A 21,272-nucleotide genomic window follows, 5' to 3' on the forward strand; every position below is an offset into this window, starting at 1 on the left:
CGAAAGCAGAGAGGCGGCGATATGAGGAGCTAGCTCGGAGGCAGGAAAAGGAACCTACAAAGGATCTGGGTTACACTACGTGGGAGGAGATCGACAGGTGGGCGATCAACCCAGGGAGAGTGCCGGAGCCCGCCTGGGATTCTCTGGCGCAGTGCGAGGAGGGATACCGGCGAATGGAGGCAGCACGACGAAGCGGTAGGAAGCCTGTGGGAAAACCCAAAAAATTTCTTTGGGGGGGGCTTAAAGGGAGAGTGGCGAAGTCAGGTTGGAAACCTGCGCCTACTCCCTGTAATTACCGTGGAGAGCGAGAGTACGGGCAGACACCGTGTTACGCAGTAGAGCGCACGGTGTCTCCTGTACGTGTGCATAGCCCGGTGCGGGTTATTCCACCTCCCCGCACTGGCAGGGCTAGATTGAGTATTGAGCCGGATGTCATGAAACCGGTCCTACATATCTGGCCACCAGTGCGTCTCCTCGGGCCGGGTTACATGGCACCAGCCTTACGCATGGTGTCCCCGGTTCGCCTACATAGCCCGGTGCGGGTTATTCCACCTCCCCGCACTGGTCGGGCAACGGGGAGCATTCAACCAGGTAAGGTTGGTCAGGCTCAATGCTCAAGGGAGCCAATACGCCTGCACGGTCCGGTATTTCCGGCGCCACCTTCCCGCCCCAGTTCAGTGCCACCAGTACATACACCACGTAACAGGCTTCCAGTGTGTCTCCAGAGCCCTGTTCCTCCTCCACGCACTCGTCCTATGGTGCGTGTCTCCAGCCCGGTACCACCAATTCCGGCACCACGCACTAAGCCTCTTGTGCGTTTCCAGAGTCCTGTGCATCCTGTTGCTGCTCCCCGCATTAGCCCTGAGATGCGTGTCCCCAGTCCGGAACCACCAGTTCCGGCCCCACGCACTAGGCCTAATGTGCGTCCCCAGGGTCCAGTATGCCCTGTTCCTTCTCCCCGCACTAGCCCTGAGATGCGTGTCCCCAGCCCGGTGCCACCAGTCCCGGCACCACGCACCAGGCCTACAGTGCGCCTCAGCCGGCAGGAGTCTGCCGTCTGCACAGCAATGACTGAACTGCCCGTCTGCCAAGCGCCATCTGAGCCATCCGTCTCCCCAGCGCCATCTGAGCCATCCGTCTCCCCAGCGCCATCTGAGCCATCCGTCTGCAATGAGCCTGCAAAGCCGCCCGTCTGCCATGAGCCTGCAAAGCCGCCCGTCTGCCATGAGCCCACTGAGCCGCCCGTCTGCCATGAGCCCACTGAGCCGTCAGCCAGACAGGAGCCGCTAGAGCCGCCAGCCAGACAGGAGCCGCTAGAGCCGTCAACCAGACAGGATCTGCCAGAGCCGTCAACCAGACAGGATCTGCCAGAGCCGCCAACCAGACAGGATCTGCCAGAGCCGCCAACTAGCCATGAGCAGCCAGATCCGTCAGCTAGCCATGAGCAGCCAGATCCGTCAGCTAGCCATGAGCAGCCAGATCCGTCAGCTAGCCATGAGCAGCCAGATCCGTCAGCTAGCCATGAGCAGCCAGATCCGTCAGCTAGCCATGAGCAGCCAGATCCGTCAGCCAGCCATGAGCAGCCAGATCCGTCAGCCAGCCATGAGCAGCCAGATCCGTCAGCCAGCCATGAGCAGCCAGATCCGTCAGCAAGCCATGAGCAGCCAGATCAGTTAGCCAGCCATGAGCAGCCAGATCTGTCAGCCAGCCATGGGCCGTCCCTCAGTCCGGAGCTGCAGTCCCTCAGTCCGGAGCTGCAGTCCCTCAGTCCGGAGCTGCCATTCCTCAGTCCGGAGCTGCCCCTTACCCTGGAGCTGCCCCTTACCCTGGTGCTGCCCCTTACCCTGTTGCTGCCCCTTACCCTGGTGCTGCCCCTTACCCTGGTACTGCCCCTTACCCTGGTACTGCCCCTGATCCTGGTACTGCCCCTTACCCTGGTACTGGCCCTTAATCCGGAACTCCCACTTAATGCAATGGGATTAATGTGGAGAGGGGTTATTTTGAAGAAACTAAGGAGGTGGTTAGGGACTGTGGTGAAGTGGGGACCACGACCAGAGCCGGAGCCGCCACCGTGAAGGGAAGCCCACCCAGACCTTCCCCTAGACTGTGTATGGTGCGCCCGGAGTTCGCGCCTCAAGGGGGGGGTTATGTCACGCCCTGGCCTTAGTATTCTTTGTTTTCTTGATTATTTTAGTTAGGTCAGGGTGTGACATGGGGAATGTTTATGTTTTGTTGGTGTTGGGTGTTTATATGGTAAAGGGGTTATGGGTTGTTGTATAGTATATGGGTTTGTGTGGAGTACAAGTGTCTAGTGTTTTCTATGTATGTTTAGTTGTCTAGGAGAGTCTATGGTGGCCTGAATGAGTTCCCAATTAGAGACAGCTGATTTCGGTTGTCTCTGATTGGGAGCCTTATTTAGGGTAGCCATAGGCTCTCATTGGTTGTGGGTAATTGTCTATGTAAGAACGTTAGTAGCCTGTATGTTTGTGCACAACGTTTGTAGCTTCACGGTCGTTTTGTTGTTTTGTTAGTTTGTATAGAGTTTTGTGTCGTGTTCATCTTCGTGGTGTTAATAAAGAAGATGGCTTATTTTCCAACTGCTGCATTTTGGTCCGTCAATCCGCCACACGATCGTGACAACACCATAATAAAATGTTTAGAAATGTTTGCACATTTATCGAAAATTAAATACAGATATTTACACTTAACAAAAATAGAAATGCAACAATTTCAAAGATTTTACTGACTTAGTTGAAATATACGGAAATCAGTCAATTAAAATACATTCATTAGGCCCTAATCTATGGATTTCACATGACTGGAAATACAGATATGCATCTGTTGGTCACAAATACCTTAAAAAAAAAGTAGACGTGTGGATCAGACCACTATTTGCCTCATGCAGCGTGACATCTCCTTCGCATCATGCAGCGTGACACATCTCCTTCGCATAGAGTTGATCAGGCTGTTGATTGTGGACTGTCCAACTCTTCAATGGCTGTGCGAAGTTTCTGGATATTGTCGGGAACTGGAACACGCTGTCGTACACGACAATCCAGAACATCCCCAACATGCTCAATGGGTGACATGCCTGGTGAGTATGCAGGCCGTGGAAGAAATGGGACACTTCCAGGAAGTGTGAACAGATTGTGACATGGGGCCTGCATTATCACGACAATGGGCCTCAGGATCTCATCATGGTATCTCTGTGCATTCAAATTGTCATAGATAAAAGGCAAATGTGTTTGTTGTCCGTAGCTTGTGCCACTCATTTCACAACATTGACATCAGCAAACCGCTCGCCCACACGACGCCATACACGTGCTCTGCGGTTGTGTGGCCGATTGTACGTACTGCCAAAATCTCTAAAAATAAGTTGGAGGCGGCTTATGGCAGAGAAATTAACATTCAATTATCTGGCAATCGCTCTAGTGAACATTCCTGCTGTCCGCATGCAAATTGCAAGCTCCCTCAGGACTTGAGACATCGGTGTAATTTTGTTGTGACAAAATTGCACATTTTAGTGGCCTTTTATTGTACCCAACATAATGTGAGTCTTTCTGGGTAAGTCTCTAAGAGCTTCCTACACCTGGATTGTACAGTATTTGCCCATTTTTATTATTTTCTAAATTCTTCAAGCTCTGTCAAATTGGTTGTTGATCATTGCCAGACAATCACTTTCAAGTCTTGCCATAGATTTTCAAGCTGATTTAAGTCATAACTGTAACTCAGCCACTCAGGAACATTCACTGCCTTCTTGGTGAGCAACTCCAGTGTAGATTTGGCCTTGTGTTCTAGGTTAATGTCCTGCTGAAAGGCGAATTCATCTCCCAGTGTCTGGTGGAAAGCAGACTGATCCAGGTTTTTGCCAGTGCTTAGCTGCATTACGTTTATTTTTTACCCTAAAAACTCCCCACTCCTTAATGATTACAAGCATACCCATAACATGATGCAGCCACTACTATGCTTGAAAGTATGAATAGTATGGTACTCAGTAATGTGTTGTATTTGATTTGCCCCAAACAACCTTTTTTATCGATACCAATTATTGTAGGACCAGAAAAGCTGATACCGATTAATCAGACGATTCTTTTTTAAACTTATTTTTTATATATATATTTAATAATGACAATTACAACAATACTGAATATTTTAACTTAATATAGAACATAAATACAATCTAATTAGTCTCAAATAAATAAGGAAACCTGTTGAATTTGGTTTAAATAATGCAAAATCTCGGGAGTTGATAGGCTTGAAGTCATAAACAGCGCTGTGCTTCAAGCATTGCGAAGAGCTGCTGGCAAACGCAGTAAAGTTTGAATGCCTACCACCGTTCAGTTAGACTGCTCTATCAAATATCAAATCATAGACTTAATTATAATATAATAAACACACAGAAATACGAGCCTTTGTTTCTGGATTTGACCATATTAATGACCTATCATATCGAAAACAAAACGTTGTTTCTTTCAGAGAAGTACAGAACCGTTCCATATTTTATCGAACGGGTGGCAGCCCTAAGTCTAAATATTGCTGTTACGTTGCACAACCTTCAATGTTATGTAAAATTCTGGCAAATTTAATTACGGTCTTTTTTAGGAAGAAATGGTCGTTACACAGTTCGCAACGAGCCAGGTGGCCCAAACTGCTGCATATATCCCGACTCTGCTTGCCCTGAACGCAAAAGAGAAGTGACACAATTTCCCTAATTAATATTGCCTGCTAACATGAATTTTTTTTAACTAAATATGCAGGTTTAAAAAAAATATACTTGTGTATTGATTTTAAGAAAGGCATTGATGTTCATGGTTAGGTACATTGGTGCAACGATGGTGCTTTAGTTAAATCATCACCCTTTTGGCGAAGTGGGCTGTGATTGAGTGCAACACAGGACAAGCTAGTTAACTAGTAATATCATCAACCATGTGTAGTTAACTAGTGATTATGTTAAGATTGATTTTGTTTTTTATAAGTTTAAAGCTCGCTAGAAACTTACCTTGGCTTCTTGCTGCACTCGGGTAACAGGTGACCAGCCTGCGACGCAGTCTCCTCGTGGATTGCAATGTAATCGGCCATAATCGGCGTTTAAAAATTACCGAAAATGAAAACTTGAAATCGGCCTTAATTAATCGGCCATGCCGATAAACGCCCCGAAAAAGGCAGTTAAGTCCTTACCTTTCCTCTCCATGGGGATTTGTTGTCGTGTTTTCAGCTGTGATAAATACACACCTTCCTCTTGCCCTGGCCAGCCTCCAACTCCCACCCTCCAAACAAACGAGTCATCTGACAGAATAATTCCCTTTGAGTCAGCTAGCCTGTCTACTGCTTCTCTCTCTTTTATTTATATATATATTGTGTGATGGTTTGACTGACAGGTAGGTGTGTATGAGGCCGGGCAGCCGCCATCTTCCCCACCCAAAAAGCAGCGTTAAATGTTAATGAGCGGGCTGAAGTAGGCCCCTGATGCCCTGGCGTGCACGCTAACCTTTACACTAATTAAGGATGTGCTGGCATGGCGGCACGCCAGGGCACCTTGGTACGCTGGTGACTGGTGGCCAGACACAGCCCGGGAGAGCTACTGCCATCCTATGTCAGCCTTATTTGTCATTGGAGGAAGCAACGTGCAGTCAGGCGAGCGAGTCTGCAGGCAGGAGGAGGGCTCTTTTGATGGTGCTGGTGACCTCTCCTACCCAGCCTCTGCAGCGGTACATCATGGCTAATAAGTGCAGAGAGACTGCGACTACTGTACTGGAGCACGCAGCAGCACTGTGACAAGCCTGGCTGCAGACTCCAAAGAGTCCCCGGAATCAAAAGCGCCATCTCCAACGGCGTTTCATGTGTTGAATGTGGCGCAGTTTGTTTCTTTCTCTACCTTCATAAGAAAAGGGAGAGGCGTTACGGTACACATTGTACAGCCTCGTGGGAATTGTGGGCTTGTTGTGCAACTGTCAAGAGACTGACACTGCTGTTTTGGGAAAAACATTGCTTAGGCATAATAGACTGTACAAAATATTTGTCTCAAAAGCCAAAGAACAGAAATGATTTAGAGTTGATTATTTTTGTTATGATGGAGTACAATGGTTCTAGCTATAGTTTTGTTTATATACCGTTTTAGATGCTTAACGTATGTTTCTCTCCTCCCCTAGCCTCAAATACTACAGCCTTCCAGGCCATGGCCCAGCAGGCAGCACCAACCCCACTCCCAGGAAAGATTAACAAACTCAGCCCACACCGAGGCCCCCAGTGAGCCAGCCTCCTCTAACCCTGGCTGTGGCTGGGGGGACAGTCTGGCCAGCAGGGCCCAGCACAGCTCCTGCTCTGGCCTGGCTTGCCCTAGCCCTGCTTCCACCCCTCCTGCTGGCTGTGTCCCTGGCCCAGAAGATCTCAGCCTTTTGCTCAGCACCCAGCTGAAGATCAGTGACTCCGAGGGTCCGGAGGGCCGGACATGTTCTCCTCCTCACCCTGGATCAAGACTCAGGCTGGACTCAGCCAAAAGGATCCCTCCCCCTCGTCTCCCGCAGTCCCCCGGCTCTCTGAAGAAAGCCTCCATCCCTGAGAGGCCACATGAAGGCCCCACCACCACCACAACCACCACCACCCAGATGTCCATGGCAGGCTTCCCCAGGGTGGTGAGAGGAATCCAGGGTGGGGGTGGTCTCAGGCCGGGCCACATAGCTCCACAGTTACGGCTGAGTCTGCTCCCTCCTGCCTCCAGAGGTCAACCCTGCTACAGCTCCGCACCCCAGTCCTCTGCCTCCTTTCTGGGCCCTGCCCTGCCCACCTTCCCCCGGACCAGAGCACCCAGACAGACTCCAGGCCTCAGAGAACCAGAGAGTGGTGGGCTCAAGGCCAGAGGTCTAGGCCCTCCCAGCCTCTTACGACTCCCCACGCCAAAGGGCCACTGATTGCTCTCTCAAAATTCTCAAACAGTGCCCTCTAGTAAGGCCATTCAGCACCACCCTCTACCCACTCAGACCCAAAAGATCAGACTTCTTCTAGAGGCTTCCGACCTCCCCTTAGTAAGGTTACCATGTCTACCCTGTGAGAAAGGATGACATGCAGACTTATAGGTTATGTCCTTTAATAGATAACCCAAAATAATATTTTATCTAACCTCTTCCAATAAGAATCATTTGAGGTAAAAAAAAAAAATTGTTCCATGTACACATTTGATATCGTCTCAGATGAAGAAGTCAAGCAAAACAGCTTATTGTTTATCCCCTCAAAAACTTGCTTCAACACTATCTGTCTGTGCGCAGATAAATAGATTGTTTTTGTGAAGTTCTGTTTCAAAGTGGGAACTGGCAGGATGCTTAACTTTCTATTCCCTCCAGCCCCAACAAGCTACAATTGCAACTTTACTTTCTGGCCCAAACTTTTCCCAAGATAATGAACATGCGTAGGAACACATTATTAGCATTATCTGGCCTCAATATAGCATTTAGGGTTACATATACATACTCAATTGGCTTGAACTTTACAGGGCTCAACATTAATGCTTGTCCGCTTTCCCGGGGCAAGTAAGAAAAAAGAAAATTGGTTATGAAGAATATAGATTTAAGTTGTCTGAATGGACACATAAAAAAAATCACTGAAACAATTAGGCGAATCCGATCAGAATTGGACCAGTGTCCTCCTAATCTCTGCAGAGCGCTTTAAAGTATAATTATTGTAGGCCTGCATTGACAGGCACAAGCGATCTTTCAATCATGCAGTCACGAGATGCGTTTTTGAGATCAAAGCAAGCCGCATGTGCACATGTTGATATTCATTGCTAGTTAGTGAGTTATTTGCCCAGTTATAGCTCATTTTTGGTCGAGAATGAAAATGCGTGAAAAGTTTGCATCACCTTGTCAGAGGAGAGCTGCATTTGCGCAGCAGGTAAAGTAATGTCATGCAACAGCCATTTTGTGTAGATTGGCTTGTTCTCTACTTAACTATTTAGCTATTAGCATGTATTAATGTGATGGCCTAAAATATATTTCCACCTGCGCTCGTGTATAACCGCAAATGTCGGACACGCAGTTGATAGGGGCGCGCAGTTGATGAAACCAATGCTGCATACTCCGGTTGTAAAACCGTCTCGCAAGCGCTAAAATCCTCTCCTATTCAATACTGGCCATGTAATTCTGCCAAAGTCTTAAGAAAATATATTTTTTAATAGCTTAATTGACAAGTAATTCCTATCCTGTCAAGATTTTCCATGAACACTGAATATTTTAACCTTACAAATAGATAAACACTTGAATTTTCGGACAAGTAAAAATCAGTCTTGTCTGAAGGAGACGTGGCTTAGAAAGTTCATGTCAAGCCAAGCTTTACTTACTGCCTGTATGTAGTGGTTGGGCTTAGTATAACTTTGATTTCTCTGTAGACAGGAACTTTAATTTACCTGATATAATCTCTGTGTAACAGTGTGGTAGAGGGATTAAGACAATATAACACAGTGGAACGGTTACAGGAACAGAGAATCCCTTTTGACTTGAAGGGGAACATTTGGTTGTATAGACTAGAGAATTTAGTTAGTTACATCAGATGTTGTCCCTCTGGCTAAACTGGGGGGGGGGGGGGGGATTCTACTTGCTGAGTGATGTTTTAAAGTTCCCCTCGCTACACAGCCAGTATTATGTTGGTGGCAGGAGGTTGGTGGCACCTTCATTTGGGGGGGAAGGGCTCGTGGTAATGACTGGAGCGGAATCAGTGGAATGGTATCAAATACATCAAACAAATGGTTTATGTGCCGTTCTCCCCTCAGCAGCCTCCTGTGTTCTCTGGTTTTGAAACACCTTTATTATTTCTGCCTTGTACCCTGAGAATGCCTTACGCTTTTAAGTGCACTCTCAAAAGTAGCTTTATGTTGCACTGTACCCTTCTGTCTACCGTGAGTCTGTATCTGTCTTTGTCTGTGTGGTGGTGCAGTTTGATTGCGACACGGGGACAACAAAGAGATCAGAGGAGCCATCTTGTGCAATTGGTGCTCTCTGAGCCTTCTTTGTTCCCCTCGTGCTTCCATCATGAGCACGTCTAGTTTGGTCTGTGGGTAGAGGGTCACCCACATGCTACCTTAATGAGGCTGCACCAGAGAAGAGCTCAGCCTCTCAGCCCAACTACACAGCAGACGTGCTTCAGGCCAGGTCCCTGAATGGAAGGGGACAGAAAGAAAGATAAATAATTTCCTAGCATGAAACAATGTTGCTGGTGTAATGCAGAGGCTGGTGGCGTGATTCCGTAATGATTCTGAGTCGGATCCAGTTGGCATGGTAACACGGCTGAGTGGCACGGTGGAGGGGTGTGAGGATCTCGAGTGGGTTACGTACACGCTCAATGTGTCCCTGTCGATAGCAGGGCCAGGCATGCTCCTTTGACATCCGCTGAGACTTAACCCTCCATTTTTCCCCCCCCACTACTACTTCTCTCACTCCTTCCTCAAAAGGTGATTGACCCACCGTGATGCACTCATTGTAAGTCTGAGTGTCAAGCAGGGTGGAGAGGGACACAATGACTCATTTGCTTTTCTTCAAAGCCATCATGGTCTGTTACTATGTTAAGTCCTTGAGAGCTTTAAGTAGTAGACAACGGGCACCATTTGTACCCTTGACCTATCAGGTCCTTACTTCCTTGATGTCATAGCTGATCTTTTGATCCCAATTCAGTTGGCTGCGTGTACGTTGTAGAATGAGCGGAACGTCACCCAGTCAAAACGGTCTCAAAAGACGAGAATAGAAATGCCTATTTCTGTAACTTAATTTGGCATTTCGTCTTCCCCCAACTAAAGCTTTAACATGTTTTTCTATGCAACACAGTTGTGCTCTAGTCATGGAAGATAAGTCACAGTGGTACATAGTCATGGGCAATGAGCTGGTTGCCTCCATGAACCCTTCTCGTTATGGGCATATGTAAAGCCAGATGTAAGGGTACTTGATATCTGAAGCACTTGTTTTGCTGCCACCAAGTATTTGTCTTCCCATTCCTAAATGATTGCAAGCCATGCCCCATAATGGCCATCACGAGGATTCACCTTATCGGTTTTTGTCAAGCGTTTTGAAGTGCTTTCCGCAGAAACCCTACAACGCATGCGTACAACATCACCTTGGTCTGAATCTGCCTCAGGACCTGAAAAACGTCACCCCAAATCAACTCTGCTATTTGGAATGCACGGCTGCTTCCAATCCCACCCCGATAAGAACCAAATACTTTTTATACATTTAATCTCTTCAATGATGAACAAACAAACTATTTGAGGTTTGTCTGGATGAGGAAGAGATTAATTTAATCAATTCCTGTTTGACAGTCAGAGTCCTTGACTTAAAGGATTTAGAATGTTCAGGGGGAAGGAATATAAAAAAAAAATATATATATTAACGAGATCTTAACAGAAGCCCTAACATGTTTGTCTCTGAGAAATTCTCACCCAAAACCCCCAAAATTGGAGTGAATTAAAGTTATCGAGAAGGGTTGTGATTTGTTAGTCATGCATTATTATTTTTTGGTTGTCTAGCTTTGCTTGGCTTACCATATTATGGTATGTAGATTAAACAAATGTCAAATAAATAACTTGCCCTCAAAAAGACTGCATTGGGATAGCATCACGTAGCAGTATTCACCGTAAAGCACTCTTGCTGTTGTTGTGTATTACAGAAGTGCCTGCTTTTGTGACTTCCTTTCCCGCAGTCCTGAACATAACATTTTGTTATGTAGATGAGTGTGGTTCTGGAGCTTGGTCCCACTGCCCGGCTGTGTTGCTGAAAGAGGAAGGAGGTCTGCCTTGGGTTCACAGGTGAATCCCACTCCTTGCTGCATCTGGCTGCCAGTGGGGCTCCCTCCGCCCCTCTACAGGGTTCAACACAGGGATGTATTATGCTCTCCCAGGCTATCAGATGTTAGCAAGCCGACCTCACTTAGTATTCACTGTCCCACACAGACAACCCGTTCTGACTGGGAAGGGCAAACCTGTTTGTGTCTGTCTCACTACAGAAGCATCCTCTGTATTCAAAAAAGCAGGCCACGCTATGCTTCCAGTGTTGTCTCAGCTCTGACGTTTTGAATTTCAAGTGTTCAGATTTGCTTTGCTGCCGTCTCAATGCACTCTGGTGTGCCCCCTTGTCCTTGTGAGCAGTCTTAAGTAGATCTGCCGCTGTGCTGTTCGTCTCTTCCCGAATTTAGAACAAATCTCAGTTTTAAGCTCTTAACTTTTTTCCTCTGTTTTTTTTAACAGTTTAATTCATGAAATTACATTGTAAACAGAGGCATGTGTTTGCTGCTCATTACGATCTGTTCAATTCATGTTTAATGTTCCTCATTATCTCAAATGGCACCCCATTCCCTTTTATAGTGCACTAAATTTGACCAGAGCCTTATGAGCCCTTGTCAAAAGTAGTGCACTATATAGGGAATAGGGGGCTATTTGGAAGGCATTTGTCCCCCCCCCCCCCCCCCCCCCCCCCCCTCCTGTGCACTGCTCCTTAATTCTGGAGAAGTAGGACTCTCCTTAAGTAAATCACCATTTCACAGATGTTGGGGCCGAGAGTTTTTCCAGACCTTGTGACCTGCCAAAGAAAAATTGGGCTATCACTACCCCAGTTTTTTAAATGTATTCTATTCTTCTGGTCAGGTCACTTGGTAATTAGAAAGTCCTGGCCACTTATCTTATGGACAGTGAGGACTGGGTTCAGGTCCATAATCTTCTGCTTTGTTGTCGTCTGACATCACTGCGGTGAACTTAAACTCCATTCCATGAGTCTGTTTTGAATATACTAATCAATATGGCAGATGTACTGTATGACTACTGTCCTGTTTCTTTCACCTCGCTAGCATCACATTGACTGTACATTGTACTGTATAACTTATTTTCCTCACCTATGACAGGAAATTAAAACGGAGGGACTCTGCTCAGAGGATCGGTTGTGTTTCCTCATGTATTTTGTGTTCATCTTCCTGCCACTTCTGTTTTAATTCCATGTTTGCTATACTGTTATTTAATATGTGCAATACGATTAACGATTGAGAGCATACTGTTGTACACAATACTAATTATTTATGTCTATGATATCCAATATCTATATCTGTGTAATTGTCACTGAATTCTTGTGAGCTTGTCAAAAAAGAAACAGCTCAATCTGAAATGCACTTTAAATGGTTGTGTTGAGACTGAATATGAATGAATGAACTTAAACGTGTTGAACTACTTCTTGTTTTGATTCTGCTCCCCACCCTATTTGCTGTGATGTCTCTGAGGCTACGGAGTGGCTGAGCGCTCAAATAAAGACTGCACCCAATCTACTGTGTGTGTGTGTGTGTGTGCACAGTGATAATGTGGTGGGAAAAGGAAGTGTTTAGGTCTGGGGTTGGCATGAGAGGGTAGGAGCCAAGGAGAGATGCAGTCAGTGGTGGTTTGGGATGGGGATAAGGGGACGAGACGCTTGGATAAGAGAGACATGAGTGGTTTGTACAGTAAGAGAAGTGGTGGGACATGAGTGGTTTTGGGTGAGGGTGGTAAGAGTGTAGGGATCGACGGGCAAGGATGAGATGGGTCTAGGGGTAGAGATGACTGTGTTCATTCACTCAAAGGGAAGTACAGCCGTGAGCTGTCCAGTGACATGAGCCTACCAGGTGAGCTAAATCGCTTTGAGGCAAGCATGAGAGCCTCAGCTGTCCCGGACGACTGTGATCACGCTCTCCGTAGCCGACGTAAGACCTTTAAACAGGTCAACATACACAAACAAGGCTACGGGGCCAGACGGATTACCAGGACGTGTGCTCCGTGCATGTGCTGACCAACTGGCAGGTGTCTTCACTGACATTTTCAACATCTCCCTGATTAGGTCTGTAATACCAACATGTTTCAAGCAGACCACCATAGTCCCTGTGCCCAAGAACACAAAGGCAACCTGCCTAAATGACTACAGACCCGTAGCACTCACGTCCGTAGCCATGAAGCACTTTGAAAGGCTGGTAATGGCTCACATCAACTCCTTTATCCCAGAGACCCTAGACCCACTCCAATTTGCATACCGCACACACAGATCCACAGATGATGCTATCTCTATTGCACTCCACACTGCCCTTTCCCACCTGGACAAAAGGAACACTTATGTGAGAATGCTATTCATTGACTACAGCTCAGTGTTTAACACCATAGTACCCTCAAAGCTCATCACTAAGCTAAGGATCCTGGGACTAAACACCTCCCTCTGCAACTGGATCCTGGACTTCCTGACGGGCCGCCCCCAGGTGGTGAGGGTAGGTAGCAACACATCTACCACGCTGATCCTCAACACTGAGGATGATCCTCGCACCCCCAGGGGTGCGTGCTCAGTCCCCTCCTGTACTCCCCGTTCACCCACGACTGCATGGCCAGGAACGACTGCAACACCATTAAGTTTGCAGACGACACAACAGTGGTAGGCTTGATCACCGACAATGACGAGACGGCCTATAGGGAGGTCAGAGACCTGGCCGGGTGTTGCCAGGATAACACCCTCTCCCTCAACGTAACCAAGACTAAGGAGATGATTGTGGACTACAGGAAGAGGAGGACCGAGCACGCCCCCATTCTCATCGATGGGGCTGTAGTGGAGCCGGTTGAGAGATTCAAGTTCCTTGGTGTCCACAACAAACTAGAATGGTCCAAACACACCAAGACAGTCGTGAAGAGGGCACGACAAAGCCTATTCCCCCTCAGAAACTAAAAAGATTTGGTATGGGTCCTGAGATCCTCAAAAGGTTCTACAGCTGCAACATCGAGAGCATCCTGACTGGTTGCATCACTGCCTGGTACGGCAATTGCTCAGCCTCCGACCGCAAGGCACTACAGAGGGTAGTGTGTACGGCCCAGTACATCACTGGGGCTAAGCTGCCTGCCATCCAGGACCTCTACACCAGGCGGTGTCAGAGGAAGGCCCTAAATATTGTCAAAGACCCCAGCCACCTCAGCCATAGACTGTTCTCTTTACTAGCACATGGCAAGTGGTACCGGAGTCCAGGACGAAAAGGCTTCTCAACAGTTTTTACCCCCAAGCCATAAGACTCCTGAACATTTGCATTGTGTGCACCCCCCCCCCCCCCCCCCCAACCCCTCTTTTACGCTGCTGCTCTGTTTATCATATATGCATAGTCACTTTATCTATACATTCATGTACAGTGTGCTCCAGAATTACTGGCACCCCTGACTGGCAATGCACAAACAATGCTTAAACAAATATAAACAATATAATTATAGAGAAAGTCGTTTCTCTATAATTATATTGTTTATATTTTTTAAAGTATTGTTTGTGCATTGCCAGTCAGGGGTGCCAGTCATTTTGGAGCCCACTGCACATACTACCTCAATTGGCCCGACCAACCAGTGCTCTGGCACATTGGCTAACCGGGCTATCTGCATTGTTTCCCGCCACCCCCTCTTTTACGCTACTGCTGCTGCTCTGTTTATCATATATGCATAGTCACTTTAACCATATCTACATGTACATACTACCTCAATCAGCCTGACTAACCGGTGTCTGTATGTGGGCTCGTTACTTTTATAGCCTCGCTACTGTTATTTTTCAGTCTTTTTACTTCTTTACTTACCTATTGTTCAGCTAATACCTTTTTTGCACTATTGGTTAGAGTCTGTAAGTAAGCATTTCACTGTAACCTGTTGTATTCGGCGCACGTGAAAAATTTACTTTGATTTGAAAATACAACAACTGCACGAGGCCTGCACACAGCCCAGAGAGCAGCAAAACTACTCACACACAGTGACGCTCTCCTCTCTCTGCAGCTCTATCTGTCAGCTCTAATGAAATGGCGTGCTGACTGCCACAGGCGTAAGAAGTTTATATAGTCGTTTTGCATTCAGGTCAATTCTTTACTATGTCGGGAAGAGGGCAAAGTTTCAAGGGGGACTCAGCTGTTGCATATTTATCTCGGCATAAGAGGGGAAGTTGTCATTGAAAACCCTCTCTTTCAATAGAGTGCTGTAGGGTTGTGGCAGCTTCATTTCCCACAGGTTATATACAGTCCTCTTTTTAACTTTCTATGTTCCCAAAAGTTCCCATGAGTGTGGTGTGCCAGTGGAGATCTCTTTTCACCACGCCACCACCTCTGGAAGTAAACCAATACCTAGGTGTGATGGGAAAAGGAATTATACTGAACAAAAATATAAACGCAACAATTTCTAACATTTTACTGAGTTACAATTTATATAAGTCAATTGAAATAAATGAATGAGGCCATAATCTATGGATTTCACATCACTGGGAATCCAGATATGCAGCTGTTGGTCACAGATACCTTAAAAAAAAGTAGACTGGAATGTTGTCCCACTCCTCTTCAATGGCTGTGCGAAGTTGCTGGATATTGACGGGCACTGGAACATGTTGTCGTACACGTCGGTCCAGAGCAACCCAAACATGCTCAATGGGTGACATGTCTGAGTATGCAGGCCATGGAACAACTGGGACATTTTCAGCATCCCGGAATTGTGTACAAATCCTTGTGACATGGGGCTGTGAATTATCATGCTGAAACATGAGGTGATGGCGGCAGATGAATGGCACGACAATGGGCCCCAGGATCTCGTCACGGTATCGTTGTGCATTCAAATTGCCATCGAAAAAATGGAAGTGTTTATTGACCGTAGCTTATGCCTAAACATACCCTAACCCCAATTCCACCATGGGACACTGTTCACAATATTGACATCGGTAAACCGCTCATCCACATGACGCCATACACGTGGTCTGCGGTTGTGAGGCCGGTTGGACGTACTGCCAAACTCTTTAAAACGATGTTGGAGGCGGCTTATGGCAGAGAAAGGAACATTCAATGCTCTGGTGGACATTCCTCCAGTCAGCATGTCAATTGCGTGCTCCCTCAACTTGAGACGTCTGTGGCTTTGTGTTGTGTGACAAAACTGCACATTTTAGAGTGACCTTTTATTGGCCCCAACATAAAGTGCACCTGTATAATGATCCTGCTGTTTAATAAGCTTCTTGATATGCCACACCTGTCAGGTGCATGGATTATCTTGACTAAGGAGAAATGCTCAAACAGGAATGTGAAAATAATTATAAACTTTGTGCGTATGGAACATTGCTGGGATCTTATTTCAGCTTATGAAACATGGGACCAACACGTTACATGTCGATTTAATTTTTTTTGTTCAGTGTAAATCTGGTTTAACAGAGCAAAGCCATCAGCCACCCAGGCACCACACTCAGCAGTACAGGTGATTTACAAGAGGCCAAGCTAAATGGAGACCTCTGAGCAATAAAGCCCACATAGTGCTCCCATTACTCACTAGCTTTATCTTTCTCACCATTGGCCACAGCATAGCAGATGTACTATGGGCCTTAAAGGGCCAATGCAGCCGTCTTTATCTCTATAGCAATCATTTCTGGATAACAACTGTGATTGTTTTAAATGAAAATGGTCAAAAAGAAACAAAAATAGCTTCTTAACAAAGTGCAATTTCTCAAGCAGTCTGGGTGGTCTAAGTGGGGAGGGAAAACTCAAAAGTAGCTGCTATTGGTTGAGGTTTGGAACTATTTCTTATTGGTCAATCTAAGTAACATAAAACAATCCATCAAAATCCTTCAGTTTAAGCTAGAGATATCAGATATTTGTTGCATGGGCTGCGTCTCAATCCACCACATTCGCCTATGTCGGCCTTCCGCATCTGCGGTGGAAGGTGGCCGAGCTACAGCGGTATTTGTCAGACCATGAGTCATCTCGAAAATCTGTCTTCTCATGAAAACGTCTGTAGCATTCAAACTATTACGACCACTCTATGGAAAGGGAGACTCATAAAAACGATGGTGTTCTCTGTTTGGTCTCCGACCCCCACAAGTGTCACAGGACTTATCTGAAGGTAACCCCTACAAACAAATAGAAGTATGTCAACAAAAATAAGGGCTTAAAGAACTAAAATAATTCCTCAACTTAATATCTCCAAGATATAGGACAGACACTTCAAAACCTTATTCCTTATGATGTATTTTTTGACTCTCTTTTTTTGCCATTTATTAAATGTGTTAGTTATTCAATGCGTTTCTATGGGCTATAGTAGTGAAGACCAAATTCTATATTTTATCAAATAATAATAAATAATGGATACCTAAAGGGGTCCCCCCCGGCTTAGACTTTGAGGTTAACATATTTTCTGATGATGATATTTTCAAAACAGCTCTTACACTAAAAGAGCATTATCATAATTGTCACAATTTCACAGTATTATTCCAACCTCATAGTGTGGAAATGTATATAAAACACAGAAAAAACACGTTTTTGACTGGACTGGGCCTTTAAAGATTGATCTGGTCTGGGCTCCTCAGTTATATTAAATAGATTGACATGAGAAACCACATTTCGTATTCCCTGCTCGATCCCAGAGAGAATCCGTGTCCCGAGAGTTTCAGTTGAATTATATGCTTTTAAAGTTTCAGTGGATTGGAGATTTAGTTGAGAAGTCAGCGATATTTTTGATAGGTTACTGTGGCACAGTAGTGTTGAAAGAGTCATGAGTGAGTGCTACTGTATGAGGGCCCACTTTTCGTTTTGCTGTAAATTTCAGAAGAGCAGACATGGGAATTCAGCCCTGCAGCCCAGTCATTCACTGGTAAAGTCAGTTTATATAACGCCTAGGTAACTGACATGTAACAAGACAGTCACACACACACACCAAAAATAAATCGGCAGATAAACCATGAATATATCTATGTCTTTACAGAAGGCAAAGCAGGTTGTTTGGAGTAAATCACAAACCTGAAAGAGAATGTTCTGGAATGCTTCACATCCAGTCTGGAAATAGAAAATCTCAAGTCCCAGAATAAGCCACTTCTTAACCCAGAACTTGAATGGATTTTTGGGCAATTAAACCAAACAATTTTCATGATTGCAGCAAATCATGTTTCAAAGAGGCCAAGGCGTGTAGCTCCCTCCTCTCAGCAGCATGAGAGGGAGACTTGAGATACAAACACACATAATTATCATTAACTCAGACTAACAATGGCATGTATTAAAGCACTGTGCCGTTTCCAAGAAGGCTAAAATGGATTTTAAAGATTTGTCTCCGTTAGGGGATGCATGATGTACTCAATTAGCCAGTCTCCCTTTTTGGTGAATCCAGTGCAAATATCAAATGATTCCCCATAGTCCACTCCACATACAGCACATATACAGTACCATCATATAACACCAACAAACAATCATAACCGTGTCATCCACCACAAGTTTATATGAAGCATTCGTCAGCCATCTGTCGATCAGTCTCCCTTTGTTCTCGACGCTTGTGACATGAGCACTTAAAACCCCCCTCCTTAATCCTCACCCTTCCATACATTTCCCCTTCCCATTAGGGCTGGGCTGGCTATCGATCGCCACCGCCGCACGGCCCCACATCCACTTTAATAACTTTAATGCCCCTCCGAGATACCAGAGGAGACAAGCTGAAGAGATTGAGATGTTCTGGGGCTGACGGTGCCGGCACTGACAGATTGAGTTCAGGGCCTGCCTGTGCCCCTCCGCCTATCTCCCTCTCCACAGTGTGTCTAGGAGGCTATCAAGAGGAGGGTAGGACTCCAATAGAACTGTGATGAAGCTGTAATTATTGTGTTTAGGCTAATCAGTAGCGCCCCTTGGGAAGTACAGTTACAGAAAGATCCTGGAGTTCATTTCTCATTTGTGGTAGAAGAGAAGATAATAAGATGGAACAACAGGAAATAGGAGGTTCTGGTTACTGAAGTAGCTATTCTACTGCCATTTTTACAGCCGTTTATTTACACACACACACACACACACACACACACACACACACACACACACACACACACACACACACGGTAGTTAAAGCAATTATGCATGCAGTGTGGAACTGGAGAGAGAGGTTAGAAACTCAGACAAGATGCTTTTTCACTGTGACTCAGAGCCTCTGTCTAGACATGCTGGTCATCCAACAACAACACGGTAGCCCTACATCTTATGATGTCCCTAATATCTCACCAAATTCTGAAAAATGCCTCAATTTTGCTGTGACGGGTTGAGGATGACAAAAAGCAACGGTTATGTGTCCTGGCGCTCCATCTGGCTGGCGCCCTTGACAATGTTGAGTGCAAAAACGTTCATCTCGCTAGAGCTTAATCTTCAAATGTTTTGAACCCCTTCCCCAACATCACAGCTGTTCATTTACGCACGCACACACACACACACACACCTTAGCAACTGCCTCTGTTTTGGCTATTCTCTGTGAATATCCTCATCACCTGCAGCGTGTACTGTATAATTCTGCGCCGTTGGAATAAACCCCCAGATCTCCAATACTACCTTCTGGCTGTACTTTCAAATATTCAGGCGGCTGCAGGCAAACTGCTTCCACAAGTAGCGCTGAGCAGAACAACACGTCTATAATCATCTCCCAAGATATAACTGCCAGGCCTCTCCTTCCTTCCCTCCTTATTATTTCAACATTTCCCTCGTTTGCTTGTTCTGCAACTTTTGCACATTGACCTATCTATCCTGTGGAAGGTGAAGGGAGGGGGTGCTTAGTTGGTAGATGCTGTTTAGGGAGGCAGTGTTGTGTGAGGGAGATAAGAAAAGTACTGGCAGTGGAAACTTTCCATCAAGTAAGCATACCGGGGCAGAGACAATCACAACACAATATTACACAGATTAATCCTTGTCTGGCTATTTCTCTATACAATGATGTTGCGTATAACAGCTCCCCTGATCCCCGCAGAACCATGAGATAGCCTAGTGCTACTGTACATAGGAGCGAATGTGGTTGACACAATGAGCGAATGTGTTTTAATTACATCTGTTTTGCGTCTTGGCGAGCTGTCATCCACACAGGGCGAACATATATTATGTGAATCTAAAGCATATGTAAAATGTCTCGAGTCTGAACATGAAACAAAAGGTCATTGTAAAGTGTCCATCACATGAGCTTAATTGGCAGTGCAAACTTAAGTGATAATGCCCTCGAAGCCGGTGTTTGGATATATATCCTGCTTCGAGGGCATTATCACCGGCTTCGAGGGCATTATCACTTTTATACAACGAGTTACCAACATATTCAAATAATGATAATGGATGTGTCCAAACAACACATAACACAATCTCTTCAAACTGAAGCTGGAAAGACTGCAAACTAGCTGCACTTCGTTTCGTTGGACCTTTCTTCAATTTACATTTCTTTGTATATATCCATAAAATTATGCCAGCTGATTCATGATTTCGACTGGCTGAGAAATTATGCCTGAAACAATTTTGCAAATGTCAGAGAGACAGACAGCAAGGTTTATACAAATCTAACTAAATGTTAGTCTAAAAGAAATGTGAGATAATGTCTAGATGCTTTTTATAGTGGAGATCAAGTTTATAAATTGCCTGGCTGGGCTGGTGAGACAGTGGATTGCGCAGTCAGGTGGAACAGAGTAAATAGGCATTTTAACGTCATAGATTTACTGTAGCTGATGGTAACTTATGGAATAGACACCGGAATGCGGTTTTAACCAATCAGCATTCAGGATTAGACCCACCCATTGTATAAATAGCATTGATTGGTATATGTAGCATTTGGGCAGCCTAGTGGTTAGAGCGTTGGGCCAGTAATTGAAAGGTTGCTGGATCGAATCCCAGAGCTAACAAGGTATAAATCTGTCTTTCTGCCCCTGATCAAGGCAGTTAACCCACTGTTCCCCGGGCGCTGAAGACGTGGATGTCGATTAAGGCAGCCCCCCGCACCTCTCTGATTCAGAGGGGTTGGGTTAAATGCGGAAGACATTTCAGTTGAATACATTCAGTTGGACAACTGACTTAGGTATCCCCCCCTTTCCCCATTTTGGAAGAGTGCTCATTCACCCAGTGACAATCCATCGACCTCATCAATCCATCGACCTCATTGAGATGTTTTCCATAGAGCAGCGGCACATGAGGTAAGATAGATGTTCCCCATTTCCCTCCTGCATTCACTCATTCACCCAGAATCAGTCCCCTGGGCTGTGGATCTAATCCAGTGTTTCCCAAACTCGGTCCTCAGGACCCCAAGGGGTGCACGTTTTGTTTTTTCGCCTAACACTACACAGCTTGATGATTAGTTGGCTTATTTAAATCAGCTGTGTAGTGCTCGGCCAAAAACTAAAACATGCACACCTTGGAGTCCAAGGACCGAGTTTGGGAAACCCTGATCTAGTCGGCATGTACCTCCATGTGTTGGTAGGCTTAGTGGTTAGTGGCCAGGCCCATACCGTTTCAGAAGTGCACGGATGGTCTTGTCAAAATAAGTTATTTTG

At 45.8% G+C, this 21,272-nt stretch overlaps 1 protein-coding gene across 4 annotated transcripts in view; it reads left to right on the forward strand.

Moving 5' to 3' along the window:
- LOC129829154 (serine-rich coiled-coil domain-containing protein 2-like) overlaps window positions 1-12,278 on the forward strand; it is a 106,329-nt gene extending 94,051 nt beyond the window's left edge. For 2 of the 4 annotated variants that reach the window (XM_055890729.1, XM_055890728.1), the window contains exon 10: window positions 6,150-12,278. In XM_055890729.1, the coding sequence (XP_055746704.1) occupies window positions 6,150-6,908 (759 nt within the window). In that variant the 3' untranslated portion in view covers window positions 6,909-12,278. The remainder of the gene's footprint in view (window positions 1-6,149) is intronic. The other 2 variants (XM_055890731.1, XM_055890730.1) reach the window with 2 other exon arrangements.
- Window positions 12,279-21,272: the final 8,994 nt, after the last annotated feature.

This window comes from Salvelinus fontinalis, chromosome 30, assembly GCF_029448725.1.
Source record: "Salvelinus fontinalis isolate EN_2023a chromosome 30, ASM2944872v1, whole genome shotgun sequence".
Classification (NCBI taxonomy): domain Eukaryota; kingdom Metazoa; phylum Chordata; class Actinopteri; order Salmoniformes; family Salmonidae; genus Salvelinus; species Salvelinus fontinalis.